This window comes from Ictidomys tridecemlineatus, chromosome 11 (genome assembly GCF_052094955.1).
Source record: "Ictidomys tridecemlineatus isolate mIctTri1 chromosome 11, mIctTri1.hap1, whole genome shotgun sequence".
NCBI lineage: Eukaryota > Metazoa > Chordata > Mammalia > Rodentia > Sciuridae > Ictidomys > Ictidomys tridecemlineatus.
Window position 1 is genome coordinate 15,220,769 of NC_135487.1, and position 14,144 is coordinate 15,234,912.

General features: G+C 37.6%; 1 protein-coding gene across 2 annotated transcripts in view; it reads left to right on the forward strand.

Annotated features, from left to right (window-relative positions):
• Positions 1–14,144, forward strand: part of Kdm1a (lysine demethylase 1A) — a 65,919-nt gene that overhangs the window by 34,734 nt on the left and 17,041 nt on the right. For both annotated transcript variants that reach the window (XM_078025585.1, XM_078025586.1), the window contains 4 exons: positions 718–810; positions 2,235–2,341; positions 7,296–7,377; positions 9,261–9,355. In XM_078025585.1, coding sequence (XP_077881711.1) covers positions 718–810; positions 2,235–2,341; positions 7,296–7,377; positions 9,261–9,355 — 377 coding nt within the window. The remainder of the gene's footprint in view (positions 1–717; positions 811–2,234; positions 2,342–7,295; positions 7,378–9,260; positions 9,356–14,144) is intronic.

A 14,144-nucleotide genomic window follows, 5' to 3' on the forward strand; every position in this document is an offset into this window, starting at 1 on the left:
TGTGCTGTACAACAGTGAACCTTATATAAAACCTGTTTTCTGTGCAGTTTTTTTAATTTTATTTATTTATTTATTTTTGGTACTGGGGATTGAACCCAGAGATGCTTCACCACTGAGCTACATCCGCATGCCTTTCTTTTATTTTGTTTTGAGACAGGGTCTTGCTAAGTTGCTGTGGCTGGACTCAAACTTGGCGATCTTCCTGCCTCAGCTTCCTGGGTTGCTGGGATTACAGGTGTGCACCACTGTGCCCAGCTTCTTTTCTGTTTTTGTTTTCCTGATCTTTAAGTTGTGTCAACAAATGAGTTCAAGAGATTTTAAAATAATTTTTCTAGACTGTTACCCAGCTTTGACCTATCTCTCTTGGCTCTTGATAGCTGGTCTGGTTTTCTTTTCTCATTTGTCACTAACAAAGTCTTATGAAAATTTTACCAAAGTAAACGGAGCATTACAACTATTTTCAAAGATTGATCCTTCATTTGTTCCATAATGGAATGCCATTTTTAAAAATTACAAATTATATGATGTACATTTTGGACTCCTCATAGACTAAAAGCTCTGAAGAATCACTTTTCCACTTAAGGAGTCACATGACTTGAAATTTATGGGAAAAGTGTATTCAGTGATTTCATGATGGAGAAATAGAGGTGTAAGAAGAGGTTTCTGTTTAAACTGCTTCAAACATAAACATATTTTTAAATTTATTTATTTATGTAGGTGATACTGTGCTTGTCCACCGAGTTCACAGTTATTTAGAGCGTCATGGTCTTATCAACTTTGGCATCTATAAGAGGATAAAACCACTACCAAGTAAGGACTTACCCAGCCAATGTATTTTAGTTATAAATAATTTTTAGCTATAAATCTAGGACCACCTTTTATATCTATGATGTTGTTAGTATTTAATTTTGATTTGTAAATCTATATTTGTCAAAATAGTCTGAAGTTTTTTTTATAAATAACATTTTAAAAATTTTAAATATACATTTCCTTAAGTTCTAGTTTGATAGGTACTTAGAAAAAATAGGATTTCTAAGTTAAAAAAATAGAATTAATAAAACAAGTGTTTTAAAAAAATGAAAGAAGTTAGTTATGCAAGCAGGAGGCTTGAGATTCTTTTCCTCTCATTTGCTTTTAAAACAAATATACAGTTTGTCCCTTTCACAGTGTTTGGACAATGTCTGTCAGGAATTCAGGAGAGAGGGATATTTTGAGAATTAATGCTTTTTTAAAAATGGGGAGGGGATTTTGGGGATTGAACCCAGGGGTGGGCAGAGTGTTTTACCACTGAGCCACATCCCAGCCCTTTTTAATTTCAATTTTTTAAAATTATTTTTTAGTTGTAGTTGGACACAGTTTCTTTATTTTTTTTTTGTTTATTTATTTATTTTTAATTTGGTGCTGAGGATCGAACCCATGGCCTTATGCATGTTGGGCAAGCACTCCACCACAGAGCCACAGCCTCAGCCCTTAATTTCAATCTTGAAACAGGGCTTTGTTAAGTTGCTGAGGGCCTCACTAAATTACTGAGGTTGGCCTTCAACTTGCAATCCTCCTGCCTCAAGTTGTTGGGGTTACGATTGTGTGCCACTGCTCCCAACTATTGCATTTATTTATTTAATTGTTGTTTTGGTACCAGGGATTGGATCCAGGGGCATAACCATTGAGCCACATCCCCAGCCCATTTGGAGTCAGGATCTCACTGAATAGTTGCTTAGGGCCTTGCTAAGTTGCTGAGGCTGGCTTTGAACTCATGATCCTCCTGTCTCAGCTTCCTGAGACGATGGGATTACAGGTGTGCACCACCGAGCCTGGCCTGATTTTCCATGCTTTAATTATTCTTCCAAAAGGAATACCAACTTAAGACAAAAAAATAGAGCTGAATGTAAATAGCTCACACCCAAAATTGTCTTCATACAATTATGAGGTAATGAAACCAGTCGTTCATAGCATATCCAGGATAGAGTCTGAAACATGGGATTAAAATAATGAGAAAGTAAATCTCAAGAGAAGGAATTTGATTTATTAATGTTCAACATTGAATTAGTGTTTTATAAACTTCAGATATTTGTCAACTTTATTTTCAGATAGTTTCCATATTTTGAAAATAATTGATGTACTTTTAAGACATTGTGATATGTTAAGAATCCAGAGATTTTCATGAGGAAAAAAAACTATGTACCCAACTAATTACAACAAAACATTTTAATTTTTGTTGTTCTTTTTGCTTTTAGCGAAAAAGACAGGAAAGGTAATTATTATAGGCTCTGGAGTCTCAGGCTTGGCAGCAGCTCGACAACTACAAAGTTTTGGAATGGATGTCACACTTTTGGAAGCCAGGGTAAGAATTTTATTTTGGTTGTAGAAGTCTGGTCTAATGGAAATATGTTACAAATCAAGGAATAGTGCACCTTGAACTTAGCCAAGTTGATTTAATTGTATTTGTACAGTATTTTGGGTACTCCGACTTATAGTTGATAAAACTTGTTTTTTATTGAAGTGCTAGGGATCAAATCCAGGGCCTTCATGTGTTTGGTAAGTACTCTATCACTGAGCTACACTCCCAACCTTTAGATAAAGAATTTGTGACAATAGCCAGGCATGGTGATGGATATCTATAATCCCAGCAGCTTGGGAGGCCAAGGCAGGCAGACCGTGAGTTCAAAGCCAGCCTCAACAACATAGCAAGGCAATGTTCACTAAGCAATTTAGTGAAACCCTGTCTCAAAATAAAACATAAAAATGGCTGGGGTTGTGGCTCAGTGGTTAAGTGTCCCTCAATTCAATCCCCAGTACGGGGGCGGGGGAGAATAGAACTTCTGACAATAAAGCTTTGGAAAGTTCTAATGAATAAAGTTTGTAGGGGAATGGATATTTTCAGATCCTTATTTATTGCAGTTAACTCAAATTTGGGGCATTCATGGTCTTTACCTTTTGTAGGAAGCAGTTATTTTCAGTCGTGAATTGTATTCCCTGTTTGAAAGTCAAAGAAAAGGAGTTGTTTCTTAGGTGGGAGCCATCTTTTAGGGCATGATAAAGCCAAGATATCCTCTTTTTTTTTTTTTAACTTGTATTTTTAGTTGTATTTAGAACACAGCACCTTTATTTTATTTATTTATTTTTATGTGGTGCTGAGTATAGAACCCAGTGCCCCACTTATGTTAGGCAAGTGCTCTACCACTGAGCCATAACCCCCAAGATATCCTCTTAATTATTAGCCCTGGAGAAGTAGAAGCTGAAGGAGGAAAGGGTTGATAGCACACAGCAGGGAAAGAGCATCACATTAGGATGCTACTATGGAAATTATTTTCATGAATAATTTTTGAAATTTGATTATTTTCCAGTGACTTAAAGGCTCCCTGAGCCCCCATCGTTTTAAAAAACATACTTCTCAGGTAACCTAAATAATGGAGTGGGGAAATTAAAATTAAATATTTCAATATAGTCTTTTATTAAAAGTAATACTTTATTTATTAATTCAGATAACATTTGTTTAATAAGTAATAATAGGATTGTTGTAAATCCTCACCCATGTGGAGTTTATAGTTAGTTTATAGTTAGGCTTGTCTTTGGGGTTTTTTTGTTTGCTTATCTGGAGTTTATAGAATATGCTCCTCGTATTATATACAATAAATTATCACTCCAGCTCAGTAAAGTTTTCCCATAATTGAGATTCGCTAGTCAGCAGAGGTACCTAAGCCTATTTAGTGATTGCCGAAGTCTGGCTTGACACAATTCAGGAGCCACTTGTCAAAAGAAACTAACTTTATTTTTAGAACTACAAACGCCAAACAAAACAGCTCCTCAGGGAAAAAACCCTCAGAGCCCAACTGCCACCACCGGCTTCCACAAGCCTCTCAACCTCCCACAATCCTCCTGCCCTTGAGGCCGATTGGCTGGGTTGCGTGGGCAGAGCCAAAGAAGTCCCCCAATGAGCAGCTCCGTGGAGGAGCCAATCAGCTAGATGTTGCTGGGGCCGCTGTGAGCCAGTCATCAGCTGGCAGTCTGAAGGGCAGGGAAACAGCTCAATGAACATCACCGCAGAGGAGCCAATCAGCTAGATGTTGCTGGGGCCGCTGTGAGCCAATCATCAGCCGGCAGCTGGAAGTTCTGGCAGCTGGAAGTTTCCTGGGGCCCCTTGGGCTGTGGCTCTCAACATCTCCCCCTCTCTGTTTAAACAACAAGCATGTGGCTTAGGGACCATGCCTGCCTTAGGTTGTCCAATACTACATATGGTCCTTACCCGTCTTCGGATGAGCTGACCTCAGGGCGTCAGCCTCCTGTTTTAGGTTGGTACCATTGTAATTGGATCTTACCTGTCATTGACTACCGGTCCAGTATACAGCCACACCTGTGGAGAGGTCTTTGTACCAGCGGGGGGGTGAGGTTCTTTGCCTCACCTCTGTTGGCCCCCAAATTTTAGCTGAATGATCATGACAAGCAGAAAGGAGGAAGATACACCAAGCCAATTGACGGCTCTTGTTGGAAAAATTGAACCACCGATGACATCATCAGCAAAAATACCCCAACACTACCACAAGTTGATGCACTAACAGATAGTTCACAATGCATACAAATGAGTTCACAATGCATACAAGTGATACATAGTCTAGGCAAGTTCTGCAAGCAGTTCAGTGATGGCTATTGCAGAAGCTGTAGATTAGTTTTACAGTGTAGATTTGTCTTCACTGGCACTAGGATGAAGATAGGAATTCTGGCAATAATGGCTAAAGAAAAAATTATGTAACATTCCAGAAGGCACTAAAAGAAAACAATTTTCTTAACAATTTACATTATCTTGAAGAGAATTATTAAATATAATGAAAAGGAAAGGTGAAAGTAAACAAACAGATCTGTTAACCTCCTTTTTTTGTTTACATATTAAAACAATTCTTAACAGTTATTTACCCAATTTAAATTAAACCATTTAAATCACGTGAATAAAAAAAATATTTGGATCCATTTTTTTCTTGAGCGCTCATCATATATGATATATGGACATACGTACGTTCAAACGTATAACACAAAACACAAGTGTGCACACATAATACATACAACACATAACATAATAGTAAAGGCCTTATAACTTTTTACAGGTAAAATCTCTATTGCAATGTTTAAAAACTCTATAGTCAAAAAAAAAAAAATAGAACTGATCAGCAAAACATTAACCTAGGTCTGTATGAGCTCAAAAAAACAAAATAGAACTTCATGATATGGGAAAGTGCAATAATAAAATAGATATTGAATAAAGCATCCTGGTTCTGTCGCAGATGTAAGGATAGCCAAATTGGAGTTTTGGATATCAGCTGTTATGGATTTGAGCTAAATCATCTTCTTTTTGGTCTGTAGAAATCGCTTTAGTTAATCTCTCTGGAATCCAAATCGGCTGCTGTTCTTCCTATGGAAACACACAAACAGACCCCCGACTCCAGACAATTACTGGGTCAGGACCTTTCCATTGTCCTGTTAGAATATCTTTCCAAAGTACCTTGGGCTTATGTACATTTTTTGGACACATATGCCTTTCTGCAGCACTAAGTCCTGATGAATCCAAATTTAAAAAGTTTAGAGTAAAAAGGGTTATTTTAAGTTTATCTTTGGGGAATATATACCCCTTCCCAATTCTGTCTTTTTGCTTTAATAAGTACATTTTAATAGTTTGATGAGCTCTTTCAACTATGCCTTGTCCCTGTGGATTGTATGGGATTCCTGTTATATGAGTAATGCCAAATGATGAGCAAAATTGTTTAAAAGAAGTAGACGTATAACCAGGGGCATTATCTGTTTTTAATTGTTTTGGAATGCCCACTGTGGCAAAATTTTGTAAGCAATGAGCTATAACATCTTTAGTTTTTTCTCCGGCATGAAGGGAGCCCATCAAAAATCCAGAAGAAGTATCAACTGTAACATGCAAATATTTTAATTTTCCAAATTCTGGCAAGTGTGTGATGTCCATCTGCCAAATATGGTTAGGTATCAATCCTCTAGGATTGACTCCAAGATTAACTTGTGGTAAAAAGGTCACACAATTTTGACATTGTTTTATTATTTGTCTAGCTTGTTCCTTAGTTATTTTAAAACGCTTTTGTAAAGTATTAGCATTGACATGGAATCTTTTATGAAAATTTATAGCTTCTTCTAGTGTAGAGAAAATATGTATGTCATGTGTAGTTTTATCTGCTAAATCATTGCCCAAACTAAGGGCTCCAGGCAATCCTGTATGTGCCCTGATATGTCCTATAAAGAATGGATCACAGCGAGTGATGAATGTTATTATCAGCAGCTTATGTTCAGTAGACTTTGCCCTTTGGGTTATGCTGGAGAACAATTTGTCAGAGAAATATTTATCAAATTGTTCACAGCTGGGGCTGGAGTTAATAGCTCAGTGGTAGAGCTCTTGCCTAGTATGTGTGAGGCTCTGGGTTCAAGTCTCATCCCTACATATAAATAAAATAAAGGTCCATACAACTAAAATAAATATGTATATATTTATAAATAAATAAAGGTTCATTTATTTATAAATATATATATATATATATAACTTAAAAATTTCTTTAAAAAATATTTATTTTTTAAGTGTAGGTGGACACAACATAGTGCCTTTATTTTTATGTGTTGCTGAGGATCAAACCCAGGTCACGCCCGTGCTAGGCAAGTGCTCTACCACTTGGCCATAATCCCAGCCCCTGTAACTTAAAAATTTTTTAAAATTATTCATAGCTAAGCTGGACATGGTGATGCAATGCCTTATATAGTCCCAGCTACTTGGAAGGCTAAGGTGGAAGGATCACTTGAACCCATAAATTCAAGACGAGCCTGAGCATTATAGCAAGACCCATCTGAGGAGGGAAAAAAGTTTCACAGATAACTATAGGGATTGGGGGCGGGGCAAGAATGAAATCACAGTGGTAGAAAGTTGGTATTTAAAAGTGTTGGAGTCTGTGAACGTACATTTTTCTCTGGGTGGCCCCTGCACATCCTTGCACATCTGTATGTGAAGAGGTATTATAGACAGCTGGTTAGAAAGATAATAGAATCAGTGACAATATATGTCTTCTGGCAAATTGTTTTGTATCACATCATTTAATCCTATACTTCTTGCATGTTATGTTACCTTTACTTTAACTTTGAATTAAACTTCATTTGTTCTTTGTGCCTGCTTTATTGATTGTACTCCATGTAAATTTTAAATCACTCTTTCTTTTTAAATTATGGAAATCAATCCCTGTGTGCCAGGTTATTGTGGTTAAAACAGAACTGATGATTTTGGCCATTTAATTTCTAAAAAACAGGATCGTGTGGGTGGACGAGTTGCTACATTTCGCAAAGGAAACTATGTAGCTGATCTTGGAGCAATGGTGGTAACAGGTCTTGGTAAGTCATTTGTGGTTTTATGCCATAATATGCAGTCTGAAACTAATAAGATTGTTAGGCTTACATCTTAAAGCCATAGGTGCAATTTAAAATATTTTGGTTTGGGTACTATTTGTTAATTTTTTTTTTTTAACCAGTAACAAAATGTTACTGACTGGGTGAGTTATAAATAAAAATTAATTTTGGCCCACAGTTCTGGTCCAAGGCCAAGATATATCTGGTGATAGCCTTCTTGCTGAGTCCTGAAGTGGTGCAGATCATCATCCCATAGCAAGAGACTTGGAATGCCAGTGTTGTGTCTGTGTCTCTGCTAGTATCCTTATGAAGCCACCAATGAAATAATCATGAGACTTCACCCTAATGACCTTCTCCAATCCTGAATACCTCTAAAAGGCCCCACCTCTAAACACTATGATGGGTTAAGGTTCTTCTCCCTTATTATTTCACAGTGGGATTTAAATGCCAGCATGAATTTTGAGGGAACAAACCATATTCAAAACCTAGCAGGTCTGTTTTTCTTTTGTTAGTGAGAGGTGAATTACCAAGGTCTTTCTGAAGGGATATATCAATATGTACAAACAAAATTTAAATGAATCAAATCTTTTGACCTAGGATGTCTTTTTCTAGTTCTAGGAAATTATCTGAAACAAAATAAACAAAATAAAAAAGAAAAGAGTCATGGACAATTTTGTGTTTGGGGTTTTTAGTACTAGGGAATTTTTGTTTTTGTTTTTGTTCCTAGGGATTAAACCCAGGGGCACTTAACCTTTGAGCTAAGCCCTCCCTGCCCTATATATATTAGTTGTCAATATATATAGTCAATATATATAAGTTGTCAATGGACTTTTATTTATTTATATGTGGTGCTGAGAATCGAACCCAGTGCCTCACACATCTGCCAGGCAAGTACTCTACCACTGAGCCACAACCCCAGCCCCAGTCCCCCCCCCTTTTTAATTGTTATTTTTTAGACACAGTCTCACTAAGTTGCTGAGGATAGCTTTGAACTTGTGATCTTCTTGCCTTAACCTCTCGAATTGCTGGGATTATAGGCATGTACCACCACACCTGGCTGAAGCATTTTTAATATGGCTTTTTTTTTTCTTTGTTTTTAAATTGTAGTTGGACACAATGCCTTTATTTTATTTATTTATTTTATGTGGTATTGAGGATCGAACCCAGTACCTTGAACATGATAGGCAGGTGCTCTACTGCCCATGGCATTATTTTAATAGCAGAACATTAGTATCCACAGATTAGAAGATTAAATTATTATACAATGTGCTGTTTTGGTAGTGCATGCCTACAATCACAACTACTTAGAAAGCAGAGGCAGGAGGATTGCAAGTTTGAGACCAGACTCGGGCCACTTAGCAAGATCCTATCTCAAAATAAAAAATAGAAAGGCATGGGATTGTAGCTCAGTGATAGAGCACCCTTGGGTTCAATCTCCAAGACAATGCCAAAAAATAAAAAATAAATAATAAGTATATACACACACATAATTCTCAACACACACACACACACACACACACACACACACACACACACACCCCGGTAAGAATTAAATAGCCACTAAAAATTATATAGGTCCGTAGTAACATAAAATATTCATGGTATATTGCTAAGTTAAAAAAAAGATCACAAAAACAATGTATTACCCTTTATGTGGGAGATAATTTTATGTACCTAAAATCTAGAAGGGTGGGATGATGGATAATTTTTTGCTTATTTTACATATTTTTAATTTGACTGTTTTTTAGAATATATAATTTTTACATACTGTAAGTTTTGAGTGTTTTTGAACAAAAATATTCTCACTTTGAGGTTTTCCCCCTCTTCTCACGGCTATGCTGAATTTAATTGTTTGAGTTTTTTTCTAGGAGGAAATCCCATGGCTGTGGTCAGCAAACAAGTAAATATGGAACTGGCCAAGATCAAGCAAAAGTGCCCACTTTATGAAGCCAATGGACAAGCTGTAAGTTGAGGACAAACAGAACTTTCAGAATTTCTTTGATTTAGTTGAAAACTTGGGTAATGTGTGAATATACATACAAATGATGTAAACTGAGAAATAATGACATTTTTTGGTTGTTTTCTAACTGTGCTATATATAGGAAGGGGTTATTATAAATGTACAAATTGACGTGTCTATTTAGACTTTTATTAACTCTGAATGAAGAAGGCTAGTAGCTAGCTAGCTAATCTTTTTTTTATTTGGCTGTGCCCACTTATTCCAAGAGACCTATGGAATTGAAATCTGATTCTTCATTTCTTTTATTGTGCCTTCATTGTGTGCTTTGGCTTTGTGTGCTTTTTATGACTTCAGTTTTGTGTTTATAGGCTCAAGCTTTTGATGGGCTAATAGCCAAATGGTGGTACTTATTCAAATATATTTCAAGTATTTGTTGACCAGAAGCATAGGAGCTTCGTATTTTTAATAAGACAGTAGTATGAAGCTGATAATTGGTTGGGTGAATGAGAACGAACAGTTTGACTACTATAAGGTAGGCTTAGGCTGAGTCAGTTCTGAATTTTTAGGGATGAATAAAATTCCAAAGTTTGCATTAACAGAAATGTTATCAACTCCCCTGTCAGGGTGAGAGTCCATACCTCATGGGATATAAGCACCCTTTTTTTTCAATGCTGGAGATCAAATTCATGCTAGGCAAGTACTCTGCCACTGAGCTATACTCCCATGATACAAGCATTTTACTATCTTTATATTCTGAACAAGGGAAGATTTGCTGTGTGTATGTTGGCTTCCCTGTTGTTACTAAAACTGGGATGATCCCAACTCTTGAATTTTGGGTCTCTAGGGACATCCTCAGTTATTCCTATCCACATTTAGGCTTTATGGTGTTCATATCAGAAAAGGACATACTTTCAAGGAATATACCATCCTGGTCCAGATTTCTTCCAGGTTTAAGGCACCTGGCAGAATAAAGTAAGGATGAAGTAGAGGTTAATTAAAAATTTCAATAAATTTCTGTTATTCTACAGAGATCTGAAAAAGGCATAGATACAAATAAGTTCCTGCCATAGTACTTGTGCACAAATAACACAAATCATCCTTCCCCCCCCCCCAATTTTTGATTATGGCAAATTTTAAATATGCACAAAAGTAGAGGGAATACCATAACGAACCCTGTTTTCCAGTCTTGTTTTATATATCCTCTTCTTGCTCTGTGTGTGTGTGTGTGTGTGTGTGTGTGTGTGTGTGTGTGTTGTGTAATGTTTTGGAAGCAAATCACACACATATCACCATAAATTTATCAGAAGCTTAGTCGAGGCAGTTTTGCCTAGGGTTCCATAGAACAGATTGCCACAAGAGTCAATGAAGCAAGGGCGTATGCGGAGGTGGGGAGGGGTCAGGAGAGAGATTTGGAAGGAAGGAGGAGAGTGATTGGAGAAGACTCCAACCTGTGGTTATAGAGGAGAAAGGCATTGGAAGCAGAGGAAGGTATAAGGAAGCAGAGAACTAAGTCTGTCAAGGAGGGTGAAGAGAGGATAGGAGACAGACACCTACAGTTCAGGGTGGGGAGGAGTGTGCTTGTGAGGCCAGTCTGCAGGTTGGAACATCAGAGGTCTTTGAGCAGGGGAAGAGGCAGGATCAGAGGCATTTGGATGTAGGTAGTCAGGCATGTGCAGATCCGAGGCAGGGAAGTAGGCTCTGAAGCACTGTATGTAGTCCTTAATAAACGAGAGCCCACAGGAAAGACAGTCCCTGATGGTTGAGAACACCCTCTCTTTGACTTTCCTGAATGTAGAGTAGTTCATTTAATCTAACAGTAAAGAGAGAAATTTTTCTAGTAAGATGTTTAGAGAAATGCTTTCTTGGTATTAGATGAATTTTAACACCTTTATTTATTTATTTTTTCCTTCTTTTTTTGTGTGGTGCTGGGGATTGAATCTAGGGCCTTCTGCTTGCTAGGCAAGCATTCTACTACTATGCTACACCCCACCCTCTTCAGAATAATATTTTCAGACATTTATTTCTAACTCGTCTAGTGGTACGTCCTCCCCTTGAGTGTGGGCTGCCAGTTTGAACTTTTGGTTTCCAGTATGGGATGAGATAAATAGCTTGTACTATTTAGATAAAGTATGTCATTAGCTACACTCTTGTTCAGATGGTGACTTTCCTTTTTGGTAGCAAAACTTTCTTATAAAGAAAAGTGGTACATTGACTTGTGTTCTGACTTGAGCTCTGGATCTCACCAGGATCAGCTCTTTGAGCAGCACTGAGTGAATATGCGGTTTTCAGCATTTTGTATGCAGAGATATTTTCCAGGTGAAATTGGTAGTTGTCATCACTGATCTGTATAGGAATTTTTCTTGAGTTGGTATGCTTGTATTTGATGCAGTAGCCAAGTGGTAAGGAAGAGTCTCTAAGTATTCTCAAATTTTGGGAAGAATTCTTTGCAGCCTTGAGTGTCTCTTGCTTTAACCAAACATTAGAAGGCATGTTACTGTAGTATCTTTTTCTATTCTGTCTCCAATAGTCTGGTTCAGAGTAATAATGGACAGCTGTTGATTGATAGACTAGTTTTTGGCTTACAGGACAAGTACAGAGAACCCTACTTATTTATGCTTATAATAATAAATATATTTCAGGGCTTTTGAAATCTAAAGGGGTAAGTAGGTCAGTAATGTCATTTTTCCTTTTCTGCTGGGGATTGAAATAAACTAAAACTACCATTGTTTTCTTAAGGTCACTGTAGTGAATATGTAGAAGAGCCAGAACCTATTGGGTGATATTTTGGCTCACATCCCATAGTTGTTCTGCCTGCTCTTTCAGGGAAGATGGTGCAGAATGAGTGTGTGCCATTTTGTCTGTATGGTTGTGTGTGCCAAGTCTCCTCCTCAGAGAGCTTTCTTTAATGTAGAAATTTACTCAAGCCATTGAATTTCCTTTAGTCAACTGTTAGATAAAATGGGTTTGTGTTTTTCCATTCTTAGTGTGCAACTGGACAAAACAGAATTTAATGGTTCTGTTATTAGTAAGTAAAAAATAATTCTGTCACCCTGTACAAGGCCAGCAGTTAGTTACTCAGTTAAAGAGAGAGAGAATTTTAATATTTATTTTTAGTTTTCGGCAGACACAACATCTTTGTTTGTATGTGGTGCTGAGGATCGAACCCGCACGCATGCCAGGCGAGCGCGCTATCACTTGAGCCACATCCCCAGCCCCATAAGTACTACTTTATAATATTATCTTAAAGACATTTTCATACCCAGCCTTTTTGCTACCATAAGGTTATGTTGTTACTGTTCTAATCTCAATCACAGGATCCTAGAGTTTACCTCTCTGTGCTGTCTGGTCCTACATAAGCAGGTACAATATTGAGCTTCAGTTTTGTTTTTGACAGGGGAATTTTATTTTGTGGCTCCGAATGTCTAGAACAGGGAGTGTTCTGTGAAGGGCTATAACGTAGAGTGTAAAATATTGTAGGGTTAGTAAGGCTACCTGGTCAATAGAAGGGGTCTCCCAAACCCTAAGCCTGGGAGGGAAAAAAAAAAAAGAAGCCAACAGAGCAGCTGTCACGGATTGTTGGTTGATGGAGGTAGAGGCTGCCCTGCGCTGTAATCAGCTTTAACTGGACAGGGAGAAGTGGGTGATTTCTATCAGGAACATCTTGGGCCCTGCCAGGGAGGGGACTGAAAGCATATATGGGGAAGCGGGGATGAAAGGGCTCTGAGTGTTTCCTGCCTCTCCTGTGTACCAGCTAGTAACTTGGAGGCCTTAGATTTCTGTTTTTCAAAAGGACTGGGGAGGGTCCCTCAGCCCCTGCAGTGCTATAGCATTCTGCATGGCAAGGTTACTGCAGTGCTCTGCTCTAGGAAGCTTAGGAAGACAGGGAGCTTGTGTTGTTTCCAAGGTAGATCCAAAGAGAACTGAGAAGCGGATCTTGAGTAACTTCTTGGGACTGGCTCCACTCTCACCACAGGTGGTGGTCTGCCCAGTACTGATGTCAACATCATTTGTATTCACATAGAGATTTATTTATTTATTTTTTTGACACAGGCCTGTTAGCCTTTTTGGTTTTCATCTTTCTTTGAAGAAACATCTTAAGTATCTTAATAGCAGTATTTCTTTCCTGAATCCTTTAAAATCACGACTGCCAATCCCTGTTTCTATAATAAAAATCTCCTGTCTTCCTTTAATGGTCCCACAGTTCCAAAATAGTTTCCCCCTCCTCAAATAAAGTTATGATCCTGACTTTGCTTTTCCAAACTATATTTATTTATTCCTTTAAGAAGAATTTATTGAGTGCCTCTACTGTGTGCTAAAAACTGCAAGAATGAACTATGGTAGATGTTCATGTGCCTCTCCACACTCTAATCCCTGCTTTAAGTAAGTCAGTTATTTATATCCCCTTTAAGATTCATGAGTTAAAGAGGTCAAGGTGGAGAGTAACAGTCTCGATTTACAGAATCACATTGAATTTTGTTTGGATAAATTTTGTCCTTATTTTCCCATTAAGGGAATAAGCCCTACCTATGGCTGTTTGGGATAATCTGAAGTAGAGACTCTTCAGGTGTAAATTTCTTCTTCCAGGTCTTAACCAGAGGAACTAATCTTAATTTTCTGTCTTACCATAATTCTAGAAGTGCTAAATGGTATAAGGGTGGGGGACTCGGAGAGTGACTGAAATTTGGCCATTTATGATTTTTTTCAAAAATGTGATTTTTTATGGGACCATTGCTGCACATTAAGCTCTGCTGCTAGAAAGCTTTTGAAGACTGGAAGCAATATAGATAAAAAT